Source organism: Euprymna scolopes, chromosome 16, assembly GCF_053919585.1.
Source record: "Euprymna scolopes isolate OS-2025 chromosome 16, ASM5391958v1, whole genome shotgun sequence".
NCBI lineage: Eukaryota > Metazoa > Mollusca > Cephalopoda > Sepiida > Sepiolidae > Euprymna > Euprymna scolopes.
The window spans coordinates 109,490,082-109,506,529 of NC_136497.1; the positions used below are offsets into that span (position 1 = coordinate 109,490,082).

The window sequence follows — 16,448 nt, forward strand, 5'->3', positions numbered from 1 at the left end:
GTTTAGTTTGAAAAAATTCGATCTAGTTAGGTTCAAATTCTGTAAAAGCACTTTTCTCCCTTTTATTCTGTTTAGAATTGTTTAATGTTCTAAAAGAATATTCAGTATAACTCCAAAAGTGTAAGGCAGAAAAACTTACAATGATTTATTGGAAAGAATAAAAATAAAATTTTCATTTGCTTTTAAGCAAGACTAAATATTTTAAAAGGTTGATGTTTAAATATAATGGGATGGAATTTGATGTTTTTCAAGAATCTCATTAATTCCATTTGTTTTCTTTTATTAAATACATGAACATTTTGGACAAAGGAAACAGAAGTAATTATGGTGAATACGTGCTGTACTGAAATAATAACGTTGTCATTTAGAAACCGATTTTTAATATGTAGAGGATGGACGTTATGTAACATTTATCTAACAAATTCATAAATAAAACATATTGTTGAAAAATTGCATAGTCCGAATTCTGCAGGGCACATTAAAAAAGAATAGAAAATAAATAAATTTGGATTGAACTGTCAAGGTCTATAATTAAATGTGAGAAATTTTTTATGGTTCAGTGAATATCCGGAGTATCTACGCTCTCAACTCTAGTGCTGAGGTAAAGGACGAGTTCTATGAGGAGCTAGAGAGCACCATAAAGACAATTCCTGCATCAGATAAACTATACCTCCTCGGTGATTTAAATACCCATATTGGAGCCAACCGTGACTCCTGGGCTCGTTGCATTGATCATTTTGGCATCAGCAAGATGAACGAAAATGGACAGAGACTCCTCGAGCTGTGTACCTTCAATGACTTATGCAACACAAACATTCATATCATAGAGGGTCCTGGCAGTACCCCCAGTCCCGCCATTGGCACCAACTTACCAGAAGAAACTTGCAGAATTGTGTTCGGAATACTCGCAGCTACCATAGTGCAAACTGTGATACTGACCAAACGCTACTGCAGTCTGTATCAAGCCTAAGAAAATCCACAACACCAAACAAAAAGGGCCACCCCCGCATAAATATAGCCTTCACCTCCTTTCCCAACGCATGCGCGCGCTTTGTAGACTCATTCTAGGAAGCCTTAAAAGACTGTCCAACCAATACAGCAGAATAGAGATGGGAACACATTCGTGAGGTCATCTACAACTCTGCTATGGACATCCTTGGTAAGCAGGAGAAGAAGAATCTAGACTGGTTTGAAGCGGGGATCACTGAACTAGAGCCAGTTATCTCAGGTAAACGCATTGTGCTGCTTGAGTATAAAAGAGTCCCTTCTGAGAAGACACTTGCTGCACTCAGGAAGGACAAAAGTGACGCCCAGAAGACTGCCAGATGCTGTGCCAACAAATACTGGCCTAACATATGTAGCAGCATCCAACTTTATGCTGACTGCGAAACGTTCGTGGGATGTACGCGGGACTGAATGGTGGCCTTTGGCTCAATTATAGGTAAGACCAGGGTTGCGGAGTCGGATGGTAAAAGTCCGACTCCGACACCTAGAATTACTAGGATGCCGACTCCGACTCCTTTAATATCTTCAATTCCGACTCCCGACTCCGACTCCTTGACCCTATGTGAAAATCTATTTTGCAGATCCATATACCAGCCTCCCAGACCTATTCAGCATTTTATAATTACTTTTCATGTATATCATTTTCGACGTTTAACATTCACTTGTATGATAAATATACTCACATATAAACTCAACCAGCTTTATAGAATAAGTTTAGATAACAAAGGGATAAAAAGTTTACACTTAAATTTTATTATGCTATCAGTTCAAAATAGAATACAATATTTAGGGATAGGGAAACCTCTTTAGGCCATGGCATTTCGAAGCCAAACGCTTCTCATCAGAAGAGGGGGATAAAGACATTATACAGAAAATAATATTTTAAAAGATAATATTGCCTTTATGGAATGAGGATCAAAGGTAAAACAGGAAAAAGCCATAAAGGGCTACAGTAGCATGGATTGCTTATTATTGAAATATCATAGACATATATATATATATATATATATATACATATACATACATACATATATATACATACATATACATATATATATACATACATATATATACACATATACATATATATATACACATATACATATACACATATAATATATGTACATATACATATATATACATATACATATATATATATATATACATATGCATATATATATATATATATATATATATATATATATATATATATATATATATATATATAGTAAATTATAAAATATATATGGCTTAATCGCCATATATATTTTATAACTTACTAACTAGCTCTACCTATGTATTGGGCACTTTTGAAGTAAATACTTAAAGTTTACGCATAAATTTATACTTTCATATATTAATTATATGCTCATGATCATTTACTAGCCTATCAGCATATTCAAATCTGTCATAGCAGAGTTGCACTTTTGCACTTCAAGCTATATATATTTTCTTTTTCCTTTGTACCCTCTCCATTCCCGAAAAACTCATCTGTTATTGCATTTGTCCATTCTCATAAATCTTCTATCACAATATTAGGGGAAAAAAATCAATTTATAAAAATGTCTTATTTGTAAACATAAAAAATAGACTTTATTTATAATTATAGAATTGAAAGTTGCAAATAAGAATTTAATAATTTACTCTCAAAAACAAGATGGCTTCAGTGAGTTTCTCTTTCATTGCAGCCCTTTGATCTGTCCTGAATTAGCCTTAGCGCTGAAAACAAACGTTCAACACTCACTTGTGTTGGAAGTGCTGCTGCCAACATTGCAGATTCTTTCACTATCGCAGGGTACTGCTTTATAGCTTCATGAACATTTAACTTAGACTTTCTATCTAGTTGTTCTACTTGCTGTAATGCAGCATTAAAGTCTAGCTTGAAACTTGAAACACTGAAGATAGCATTTTAGCTGTTTCCTGTAGCTTACGCCGCTTTGACCTTGCTTTATGATCTTCTTGATCCAAAAGCTTTTCAAAATCCCTCTGAGTCTGTGGTTGAAATATTGTCTGGATCTTCAGCCCAAAATCCTCACAGCAAGATCACAAAGTGCCGATTTCGCTTTATCTTTCTGAGTGTTAGCTAACTACTATTCATTGGGTCGACATATATTCCAGGATTTTCACTACATTAAAAACCGAACTTTGCCATCGTAGGAAATTTTTTTTTTTCCCAGGTTGAAAACTTTCTGTTGTTAATGTTTGCTAAAAAATAAACACAATAAACTTTGCTGTAGTGTTAACATATGCTGCATTTTAAAAAAGGTGGTTCACGCTGACAATTAAATGGAATAATAAACGTTGAAAAAATTAATAAAAATAAGTAAAATTATCAATGTTGGCTTTGGGTAGGTGGTGGGGGACAAGTAAGTAAGAACAACAGTCACTTGTTAAAGTGTAGAATAATTAACAGTCGAAAAATTATAAACAAAAACAAAAATTAACAAATACCTGATACCAAATACAATAAAATTCAAGTATCTTTTATACGTGCTGAAACTGTGTTTAATTTTTTTTTTTTTTCATTTCTTTTAGTTGTCTTTACAACAATTAGCTGATTGCTTGTCGTTTAACCATTGGGGACTTCATTCTTGAAAAATTGTATTAAAAAATCTATGATTATCACTAACTTTACATTCGGGAGTGCAACTCGAACTTAATGTTAGTGGTAGAATAAGTCATTTGTTTACAACCTTTGAGAAATTAAGCCCGTTAAGCGATTGTTTTAGCATGTTAAAAGTATACAGATTGGTAGATAATTAAATGCTACTGTGTTTGGTATGAGTTTTTTTTGTTTTGTTTTTTTGGTGTTATTTTTGGTGTTATTTTTGCTTTTTACAATTTTCAACTGTTAACTTTTTTAGACTTTAACCAAGTGAATAAAAACTTTTAAATTAAAGGGGATCCTTGGATTGTATTTTAAATTACAGAGTCTGAACGCCCCCCCCCCCTCAATGTACTTGGTAAAAGCGATTTTATAGCGAGTTTTAAGAATGGTTAGGCGAAAAAAAAATGGTGAAAAATAAAACAAATAGTCAATAACTTATTGTTACCAAAGGCAATAAATGCTACTTTTCTACCTACATGAATTAGTTTATGTTTTAAAGTGTTTTCAAGCGCTTTTTTTTTTATTTTGTCATTTAAAATTGTGGGTGTGTGGATGCCAAATATCTCCAGATTTTCTAGAAAAAATCCGCTAGCCACTAGATCAAAATTTTCCTTGCTAGATTGCAAACGAAATTTCCAGATCTAGCAGAAAACCGCTAAATTGGCATCTGTTTCATAATATCCCTTTCGCCTCGGTCCGAATCACTACTTGAGTGCATGGCTATCTACCTTACTTTAATTTTCAAGTTATATAGAGTATAAAACAAGTACTAATTATCTTATATATGTTTATGCCATCATTACGCTATTACTCTAGCTAGACTAGTATTTTTCCTAACCTTTTTACCTTATCTTTGGGACCTATTTTATGGAGACAGATTTTAGCTAGGATCTATTTGGCTTTGATATTTGGCATTCTGAGTTGCAAAAGGCCAAAATACCAAAGTCCGTCTATTCTATGAAAATATGTATCTGCTGGCAGTCATACCTTGTCTAATTTTACAGGCTGACATTGTTCGATAATACCATTATCTTAGCAGTATCATAAATTATTTCACAATTTAAAGTCATTTCCTCAAATATTGACAATATTAAAGGGAAAAATATATTATGTGGTCACTTTTTTCTGATAATTTGCAACTCTCCACCCTAGCCCTGTTACTATTCCAATATTGACCTACCCTAGCTAGTATATCACTATTTGTCTTTACTAAAGTCACATTACACAATGTACAAGATTTGGCCAAGATATTTTTTTTTTTTTTTTTTACTAAACCTACAAGTGAACCAATGAAATAGGTATATAGGTTAATGCATAAATATCTGATACACTTAGGTCTAATTTATAACATAATGAGTTTTTAATTAGATTAAGATGCTTCGTAAATTTCTTTACTCTGATTTCTATTTTTCATTGGTTCACTTGTAGGTTTATTATATTCATTAGTAACCCCTGTTTTCAATTTCGTTATTTCAAACCACTAAATTTGATAAATGTATGATTTTCATATTCTGAAGTAGCTTTATCATAATCTAGCATATTTCTATTAACGAAAAATGTGATAAACTACCGAAAATGAAGGAAAAGAAAAATCACTGGGATACACTGTTTCAGCTATAATCAGCTATTTTTGTTTAGATTAGTTAATCATATACAATGTTGTCACATGGTGGCAGCACAAATTGATTTATGCCCATTTTTTTTTTTTTGATAAGATTGTAATTCCGGATCGATCCTGGACTAATCAAATTGCCAAATTCCATTCAGTAACTGGATAACTTTCAGATTACAATCTGATTGTTATCCACAGTGATCTCACTCAAAGACAGAATTTTCATTAATCATGTGTGACGTCACAACCAAAGTGAAAAAAGCTGTCCAAACAAGATTTGCAGTGATCCGATAAATCGAAATATTTTGATGAAGTAGAACCATTCCAGGACAGTACAAAATATGATATATCTCAAAAAATAATAACAAGACATTATAAAAACTGCTAAATTGTGCAACTGGTAAAACCAAACAGGAAAACCACTTGAAAAAGATTTTTTTTTTTGGACTTAAGGAGTCGGATAAAAAATTCTGACTTCGACTCCGACTCCTAGTACTTTTAGAAATCCGACTCCAACTCCAGCTAAAACCTCCGACTCCGACTCAGACTCCGCAACCCTGGGTAAGACTGCACCACTTAAGTCAGAATCAGGCAACATCATCACGAGCTGAAGAAAGCAAAGGGAGAGATGGGCTGAACACTATCAGTAGCATGAGAATATCGTCATTAACACAGCAATTGAAGGCATCCCACCCCTGCCAGCCATGGATGAACTGGATAATCCTCCCTCCTCTGACAAACTCACTGAAGCCATTGACACCTTTGCTAGCGGTAAAGCTCCAGATGGCATTCCACCTGAAACCATCATCAAAAATACAGTTCTCCTTGATCATTTCTATCAATTTCCTGCTCCAGTGCTGGGAGGACGGTTCGGTTCTGCAAGAAATGCATGACACCAACATTATAACGCTTTACAAAAATAAAGGTGATCGTGGTGATTGTAATAATTACCATGGCATCTTGTCGTTGTCAGAAAGGTCTTGTATTGAAAAGACTCCAGTCACTCGCAGAGAGAGTTTACCCAGAGGTGCAATGTGGTTTTAGAGCAGAAAGGTCAACTGTTAATATGGTATTACTCCTACGACAACTACAGACGTGTCGAGAACAGAAGAAACCACTATATCTCTCTTTTATTGATTTCACAAATGCATTTGACCTCGTTAGCAGGAGCAGCCTCTTCATGCTACTACAAAAAATAGGATGTCCCCACCAAACTCCTGAGAATGATAACCTCTTTTCATGAAGATATGAAGGGCTCTGTCAAATTCAATGGATCATTTTCAGAATCTTTTCCCATCCTCAGTGGTGTGAAACAGGGCTGTGTTCTTGCTGCAACTCTTTTTGGTATATTTTTCTCACTTCTGCTACTATACGCTTTTCATGAAACTGAAGTTGGTGTCTATATTCGCACAAGAGAGGATGAAAGCTTTTTCAACCTGGCCAAAACTAAAGTCTGCATGGCCATCATCAGGGAAATGCTGTTTGCAGATGATGTAGCATTAGTGGCCCATTCTGAGGAAGCCTTCCAACAACTTATTGAGCACCTTGCCCATGCTTGCAATGAGTTTGGTCTGACAAAAAGCCTCATGAAAACAAATGTCATGGCTCAAGATGTCAACAAGGTCCCCTGCATATCCATTGGTGATCACACACTGGAGTTGATGAACAACTTCACTTATCTAGGCTCCATTATTTCCAGCAACCTCTCACTGGACTCTGAGCTAAACACCCGCATTGGGAAAGCAGCAACAGCTATGGCCCGCCTGACAAAGAGCGCGGAGTAACAACATGCTGACCATAAACAGATGAGGATATATCAAGCCTTTGTCCTCAGCATATTACTTTAATGCAGTGAGACATGCACCCTCTACAAGCATCAAGAGCGCAGACTAAATACCTTTCATCTGCGCAATCTAAGAAAGATCTTAGGCATTACATGGCAGGACCGTGTTCCAAACAAAGACATTCTTGCCAAAGCAAATCTTATAAGAATGTTTACCCTCCTCTCCCAGAGACGTCTGTGCTGGCTAGGGCATGTCGTTCACATACAGGATGGCTGAATCCACAAAGACATTGTGTATGACGAGCTCTCAGCCGACAGCAGACCAACCGGTAGACCGCTCCTCAGATTGAAAGATGTGTGCAGAAGGGACTTAAAATCTGTTGACCTTGAACCCTATGCTGCAGGCCGTGACTCCTGGAGGGTCAAAGTCAAGAAATGTGTCCGACTGAGCGAGGAGAGAAGAGATGAACAGTGGGAAGAGAAGAGAGGCAGGCGCAAAAGAACAGCATGAACCGGAGAGCATGACAGAGGGTATCCATGTGGGAAGTGCAACAGAATCTGCCGCCTCCACATCAGTCCGCTCAGTCACAGCAACAGTTGCCATCACTCATGACTACCTTCAGGTGTGATTCTTCATCATCTATCTAGACAGAAGGACGCCAACAACAAATAACTAGGTAATTGGTCAAGAATATAAAATTAAATTTAATCGTCAACAGAAATAAAAGATGAAAAAAAGCATACATAGTATTATTAAGGTTTTGATGCTTGCTCAAAAATTGAAAAATAAATATTAGTACCCGTATAAGAAAAAAGATTTTTAGGGCTTTTTTGGGATGGGGAAAAGTAGCTGTAGTACATCTTCTAAATAGTAAAATACTCCACAGAAAGTAAAAAAAAATGTATTTTAAATGTTGTAATCAATAATAATGTTCATGTTTTTAAGAAATTAAAAAAAATGAAGCAGTGTTTTTTTGTTTTTTTTCAAATAAGCAATTAAAAAATAATTGTGAAGATATACTAAAGTTAAAATTATGTAAAAAAAGTTCTACTATCTGAAAAATGGATATTTTGAACATGAATTAAATTCTTTAAATTACAACTAGCAGAGAGATTTGATGTTGTCCGGGATTGAATTAGAATTAGTGAATGAACTTCCAATACTTTTATTGTCATCGAAATCGGTGAAATCGAACAATTTTTCAATCAAATCGATTGCTTTAATTGGGGACCCATCACAGTGCACCAGGAGGAAGCCACATGCTTCCATGGAGTGACTTAGTCCACAATACATTATAATCTACATTGCACTGTTGAGAACCTACTGTTGATTTTATAAAATTATTTTTAAGTAATGGCTTGAATTAAAGTTTAAAATGCAAAAGTTAGATGTTATATTTCAATTGTGCTCTAAACAAGAATTCATTTCTGTCTTATAAAGAAACCTACTGTTGATTTTATATACCCGGTTCTTCTGTTTGTGCAGTGATAAAACTTTTCAAGTGCATTAATGATTTTAGGCTGTTAAATTTGGTTAAAATCAGACTGTTCCTTCTTAAATTGGATTTTTTTGATTAATGATTTTTGATACTTATCAGGGGCATTTCGATACAAAACCTATCTAAGAACACTGCCAAACACATAAAGTACATTTACATGAAATTAAAAAAAAATTGGTCCAGCCATTTCCGAGTTCATGGTGAACAACCTCTCACACTCATGCGTGCACACACACACACACGTGCATGTATGCACACACACACACACACACACACACACACACACACACACACACACACACACACACACACACACACACACAAAGTTTGTTCTATATATAAGCAGAAATTAATCTTTCCAGTTTAAATTGATGAGATAAAAATGCAATTTTTTGTGTATTATTTTTATGCATATGAAGTTGTAATGAAAGTTCTATCTGTTTTTTTTACGACTAAATAAAAAATATGCAGACTATCAGATTTATTTAATTGCCTTTTTCTGGCCCAAACTCATTTTCAGTTTCTTTTGAAGTCTTTATCCAATCAAATGATTTTGCAAACTTGTAAAAAGTTGGTTGTCTGTTAATGTGAAATCTGAAGAATATGTTGGTTGATGCATAATTTTCCCTGATATATTTTTGTAGATCTTAGATTTTTCATACTATGTGAGGTATCATGTTTTATCATGATAATGCTAGACCTCATACTGCACAAAATGCAAATATCTCCTAGGAAAATATCTTTGGAAAATATTCTCTGGACCTTGCACAAACAGATTTAATGTTAATGGTTTCAGAATTACTTCAACAGAACGGTAGAAATGAATTAGTTTTCTTATCAGTTAAAAAATTTATGCATTAAAACACTTATTGACAGATGGAAAGAGGCCATAGAAAAGAATAATTAAATAACTCTGATATCACATTTTATTGAGTCGTAAAATGGATGAGATATAACTGGATGGATGTAACTTTTTGTTTCAAATCTTTACTGTAATCTTATTTGATTTGTTTTTTAAACAGAGGTTCAAGAGAGTCCCTTTCATCTCGGAATCATCGTGGTGACAGAACTGAGCGAGCAGATCGTAGCTCAGAATTGCATGAAGAACGATCTGACAGACATCGGGAAGTAGAACGCCGAAGAGGACGAACCGGTTCAGAATCTGATCATTATCAAGATTCTGTTCCAAATAACCTAGTGGACGGCCGGATTCCCCGAGAGTCTCGTCAAAAGGAACCTTATGATGACGAACAGTGGAAAAGTACTGACTCCTCTGCTGGTCATCATGGACGTCGAAATACTGCACGTCATCAAAGAGACCGCGGAGATGTGAGTAAAGATTCAGGAAGAGAACATCCATCAGATTCAATTCGAGATAACAAAAGGGACCCTAGTAGAGACCATAGAGACCATCGTGGAGATAACCAAAGGGACGTGCAGCGAGAACATCGTGATCACATAACTGAAATGAAAGATCGACGGTCTCCTAGTCGGGACCGTGAACGGACACGTGGTTCGAAAGCGGATAAATATAGTCCATATATTACAGATCATTCATCAATTCAGGTTGTGGACACTGATCATGATATTGGTAGAGAAGTATCTGAAATTATTGAAACTGATAGATATTTTGATAGAAAACAACATTTAGATCCAAATTCAGCAGCGAATAAAAGCTCTAGGACTAACCGGCGTAAAGTTGAAAGCATGTTACGCAATGATTCTTTGAGTTCTGATCCGTCTGACTGCGTCAGGCCGCCCCCACCAAAGCCCCACAAACACAAGAAAGGAAAGAAGCAGCGACAACAGTCCATCAGTAGTTCGGACGATGAAATCAGATCAACACCAGAGTGTTCGAGCTGTGAAGAGCCCGATATGGAAAGTGAAAGTGTCAGCGAGAAAGGTCTGTCATTTAATTCTTTCATTATAAAATTGTTGAACTGATTAAATGCAATTCCCTATGTACGTGGCATGTTCGTCTCCCCTCCCCCACCCCTCCCTCATTTTATTTGCATTTATGGTTTATATACATTTTCATGTTTGCAACTGAACCCTCATTTGTACTGGTTATATTTATTTTTATTTACATTAAAATAATAAAATGTGCAAAATAAAATTGACATTATTGTGCAAAACCCGCAGAAACATTTTTCAAACAGATAATATTTTTTCAATTAAAAGAAATATCATAATTATTCAAATTTAGCTTGTTTATGATTTTTAAATGAAATCCAAATTTAAACAAATATTCATTAGAAATGACTATTTATTCTATGAATTAATACAATGTTTAAAAATCAAAAAGTGAAAATAAACATCTTAATATGTTCCTATAATTTGTATATAATTATAGGAATTTAATAAATTAGTCTTAGTTATAAGAACATGAGGATGATCGGTTTCTTCATTTTTCTTTATACACAAAAGAGATAAACAAAAAATGATCTAAAATCTTATGAAATATAACAAGATTAATCTGCGCTTATAAGTAATACACCAAACATATAAACACATGCTAAGGCCTAAGCATATGTAGAAATAAGGCTGAATATGAAGAAATATGAAAGATGGATTTTCAAAATATTGAGAGGCACATTGAATACAACTGGTATAGATGCAACTGACCACATGTTGTCTCAAAGGCACCTTGACAAAACTGGTTTGGTGATTAGGAGCCGATTAATCGCATGTCTCAAAAATGGGGAAAAAAACTATTGTCACTTCAGTTATGAAACTGAAAAAAGAAAAGCAGAGCAATTAAGCATACATGTGTTGCCACCTGTTAGATAAATAAAAGAAAAGGAGAGCAATTTAGCATACATGTGTTGCCACATGTTAGATAAATAGAAGAAAAGGAGAGGAATTTCCTAAGATGTGTTGCCAACTGTTTGATAAATAGAAGAAAAGGAGAGGAATTTAGCATACATGTGTTGCCACCTGTTAGATAAATAGAAGAAAAGGAGAACAATTTAGCATACATGTGTTGCCATTTGTTAGATAAATAGAAGAAAAGGAGAGGAATTTAGCATACATGTGTTGCCACCTTTTAGATAAATAGAAGAAAAGGAGAACAATTAAGCATACATGTGTTGCCACCTGTTAGATAAATAGAAGAAAAGGAGAGGAATTTAGCATACATGTGTTGCCACCTTTTAGATAAATAGAAGAAAAGGAGAGGAATTTAGCATACATGTGTTGCCACCTGTTAGATCAATAGAAGAAAAGGAGAGGAATTTAGTATACATGTGTTGCCACCTTTAAGATAAATAGAAGAAAAGGAGAACAATTTAGCATAAATGTGTAATCATCTGTTAGATAAATAGAAGAAAAGGAGAGGAATTTAGCATACATGTGTTGCCACCTGTTGGATAAATAGAAGAAAAAGAGGAAATTTTGCATACATGTGTTGCAATCTGTTAGATAAATAGAAGAAAAGGAGAACAATTTAGCATACATGTGTTGCCACCTTTTAGATAAATAGAAGAGAAGGAGAACAATTTAGCATACATGTGTTGCCACCTTTTAGATAAATAGAAGAAAAGGAGAACAATTTAGCCTACATTTGTTGCCATCTGTTAGATAAATAGAAGAAAAGGAGAACAATTTAGCATACATGTGTTGCCACCTTTTAGATAAATAGAAGAAAAGGAGAACAATTTAGCATACATGTGTTGCCACCTTTTAGATAAATAGAAGAAAAGGAGAACAATTTAGCATACATGTGTTGCCACCTTTTAGATAAATAGAAGAAAAGGAGAACAATTTAGCATACATGTGTTGCCATCTGTTAGATCAATAGAAGAAAAGGAGAGGAATTTAGCATACATGTGTTGCCATCTGTTAGATCAATAGAAGAAAAGGAGAACAATTTAGCATACATGTGTTGCCACCTTTTAGATAAATAGAAGAAAAGGAGAACAATTTAGCATACATGTGTTGCCATCTGTTAGATCAATAGAAGAAAAGGAGAGGAATTTAGCATACATGTGTTGCCACCTTTTAGATAAATAGAAGAAAAGGAGAACAATTAAGCATACATGTGTTGCCATCTGTTAGATCAATAGAAGAAAAGGAGAGGAATTTAGCATACATGTGTTGCCATCTGTTAGATAAATAGAAGAAAAGGAGAACAATTTAGCATACATGTGTTGCCATCTGTTAGATCAATAGAAGAAAAGGAGAGGAATTTAGCATACATGTGTTGCCATCTTTTAGATAAATAGAAGAAAAGGAGAACAATTAAGCATACATGTGTTGCCATCTGTTAGATCAATAGAAGAAAAGGAGAACAATTAAGCATACATGTGTTGCCATCTTTTAGATAAATAGGAGAAAAGGAGAACAATTTAGCATACATGTGTTGCCATCTTTTAGATAAATAGAAGAAAAGGAGAACAATTAAGCATACATGTGTTGCCATCTGTTAGATCAATAGAAGAAAAGGAGAGGAATTTAGCATACATGTGTTGCCATCTGTTAGATAAATAGAAGAAAAGGAGAGCAATTTAGCATACATGTGTTGCATCCTTTTAGATAAATAGAAGAAAAGGAGAACAATTAAGCATACATGTGTTGCCATCTGTTAGATCAATAGAAGAAAAGGAGAGGAATTTAGCATACATGTGTTGCCATCTGTTAGATAAATAGAAGAAAAGGAGAGCAATTTAGCATACATGTGTTGCATCCTTTTAGATAAATAGAAGAAAAGGAGAACAATTAAGCATACATGTGTTGCCATCTGTTAGATAAATAGAAGAAAAGGAGAGGAATTTAGCATACATGTGTTGCCATCTTTTAGATAAATAGAAGAAAAGGAGAGCAATTTAGCATACATGTGTTGCCACCTTTTAGATAAATAGAAGAAAAGGAGAACAATTAAGCATACATGTGTTGCCATCTGTTAGATCAATAGAAGAAAAGGAGAGGAATTTAGCATACATGTGTTGCCATCTGTTAGATAAATAGAAGAAAAGGAGAGCAATTTAGCATACATGTGTTGCATCCTTTTAGATAAATAGAAGAAAAGGAGAACAATTAAGCATACATGTGTTGCCATCTGTTAGATAAATAGAAGAAAAGGAGAGGAATTTAGCATACATGTGTTGCCATCTTTTAGATAAATAGAAGAAAAGGAGAGCAATTTAGCATACATGTGTTGCCACCTTTTAGATAAATAGAAGAAAAGGAGAACAATTAAGCATACATGTGTTGCCATCTGTTAGATCAATAGAAGAAAAGGAGAGGAATTTAGCATACATGTGTTGCCATCTTTTAGATAAATAGAAGAAAAGGAGAGCAATTTAGCATACATGTGTTGCATCCTTTTAGATAAATAGAAGAAAAGGAGAACAATTAAGCATACATGTGTTGCCATCTGTTAGATCAATAGAAGAAAAGGAGAGGAATTTAGCATACATGTGTTGCCATCTTTTAGATAAATAGAAGAAAAGGAGAGCAATTTAGCATACATGTGTTGCATCCTTTTAGATAAATAGAAGAAAAGGAGAACAATTAAGCATACATGTGTTGCCATCTGTTAGATCAATAGAAGAAAAGGAGAGGAATTTAGCATACATGTGTTGCCATCTTTTAGATAAATAGAAGAAAAGGAGAGCAATTTAGCATACATGTGTTGCATCCTTTTAGATAAATAGAAGAAAAGGAGAACAATTAAGCATACATGTGTTGCCATCTGTTAGATCAATAGAAGAAAAGGAGAGGAATTTAGCATACATGTGTTGCCATCTTTTAGATAAATAGAAGAAAAGGAGAGCAATTTAGCATACATGTGTTGCATCCTTTTAGATAAATAGAAGAAAAGGAGAACAATTAAGCATACATGTGTTGCCATCTGTTAGATCAATAGAAGAAAAGGAGAGGAATTTAGCATACATGTGTTGCCATCTTTTAGATAAATAGAAGAAAAGGAGAGCAATTTAGCATACATGTGTTGCCACCTTTTAGATAAATAGAAGAAAAGGAGAACAATTAAGCATACATGTGTTGCCATCTGTTAGATCAATAGAAGAAAAGGAGAGGAATTTAGCATACATGTGTTGCCATCTTTTAGATAAATAGAAGAAAAGGAGAACAATTTAGCATACATGTGTTGCCATCTGTTAGATCAATAGAAGAAAAGGAGAGGAATTTAGCATACATGTGTTGCCATCTGTTAGATCAATAGAAGAAAAGGAGAACAATTTAGCATACATGTGTTGCCACCTTTTAGATAAATAGAAGAAAAGGAGAACAATTTAGCATACATGTGTTGCCATCTGTTAGATAAATAGAAGAAAAGGAGAACAATTTAGCATACATGTGTTGCCACCTTTTAGATAAATAGAAGAAAAGGAGAACAATTTAGCATACATGTGTTGCCACCTTTTAGATAAATAGAAGAAAAGGAAACAATTTAGCATACATGTGTTGCCATCTGTTAGATAAATAGAAGAAAAGGAGAACAATTTAGCATACATGTGCTGCCAACTGTTAGATAAATAGAAGAAAAGGAGAACAATTTAGCATACATGTGTTGCCACCTTTTAGATAAATAGAAGAAAAGGAGAACAATTTAGCATACATGTGTTGCCACCTTTTAGATAAATAGAAGAAAAGGAGAACAATTTAGCATACATGTGTTGCCACGTTTTAGATAAATAGAAGAAAAGGAGAACAATTTAGCATACATGTGTTGCCACCTTTTAGATAAATAGAAGAAAAGGAGAACAATTTAGCATACATGTGTTGCCACCTTTTAGATAAATAGAAGAAAAGGAGAACAATTTAGCATACATGTGTTGCCACCTTTTAGATAAATAGAAGAAAAGGAGAACAATTTAGCATACATGTGTTGCCACCTTTTAGATAAATAGAAGAAAAGGAGAACAATTTAGCATACATGTGTTGCCACCTTTTAGATAAATAGAAGAAAAGGAGAACAATTAAGCATACATGTGTTGCCACCTTTTAGATAAATAGAAGAAAAGGAGAACAATTTAGCATACATGTGTTGCCACCTTTTAGATAAATAGAAGAAAAGGAGAACAATTTAGCATACATGTGTTGCCACCTTTTAGATAAATAGAAGAAAAGGAGAACAATTTAGCATACATGTGTTGCCACCTTTTAGATAAATAGAAGAAAAGGAGAACAATTTAGCATACATGTGTTGCCACCTTTTAGATAAATAGAAGAAAAGGAGAACAATTTAGCATACATGTGTTGCCACCTTTTAGATAAATAGAAGAAAAGGAGAACAATTTAGCATACATGTGTTGCCACCTTTTAGATAAATAGAAGAAAAGGAGAACAATTAAGCATACATGTGTTGCCACCTTTTAGATAAATAGAAGAAAAGGAGAACAATTTAGCATACATGTGTTGCCACCTTTTAGATAAATAGAAGAAAAGGAGAACAATTTAGCATACATGTGTTGCCACCTTTTAGATAAATAGAAGAAAAGGAGAACAATTTAGCATACATGTGTTGCCACCTTTTAGATAAATAGAAGAAAAGGAGAACAATTTAGCATACATGTGTTGCCACCTTTTAGATAAATAGAAGAAAAGGAGAACAATTAAGCATACATGTGTTGCCACCTTTTAGATAAATAGAAGAAAAGGAGAGGAATTTAGCATACATGTGTTGCCACCTTTTAGATAAATAGAAGAAAAGGAGAACAATTTAGCATACATGTGTTGCCACCTTTTAGATAAATAGAAGAAAAGGAGAACAATTAAGCATACATGTGTTGCCACCTGTTAGATAAATAGAAGAAAAGGAGAGGAATTTAGCATACATGTGTTGCCACCTTTTAGATAAATAGAAGAAAAGGAGAGGAATTTAGCATACATGTGTTGCCACCTGTTAGATCAATAGAAGAAAAGGAGAGGAATTTAGCATACATGTGTTGCCACCTTTAAGATAAATAGAAGAAAAGG

General features: G+C 34.2%; 1 protein-coding gene across 7 annotated transcripts in view; it reads left to right on the forward strand.

Moving 5' to 3' along the window:
• LOC145296047 (regulating synaptic membrane exocytosis protein 2-like) overlaps window positions 1-16,448 on the forward strand; it is an 874,180-nt gene that overhangs the window by 441,230 nt on the left and 416,502 nt on the right. For all 7 annotated transcript variants that reach the window (XM_080142091.1, XM_080142092.1, XM_080142093.1 and 4 more), the window contains exon 5: window positions 9,530-10,410. In XM_080142091.1, the coding sequence (XP_079998217.1) occupies window positions 9,530-10,410 (881 nt within the window). The remainder of the gene's footprint in view (window positions 1-9,529; window positions 10,411-16,448) is intronic.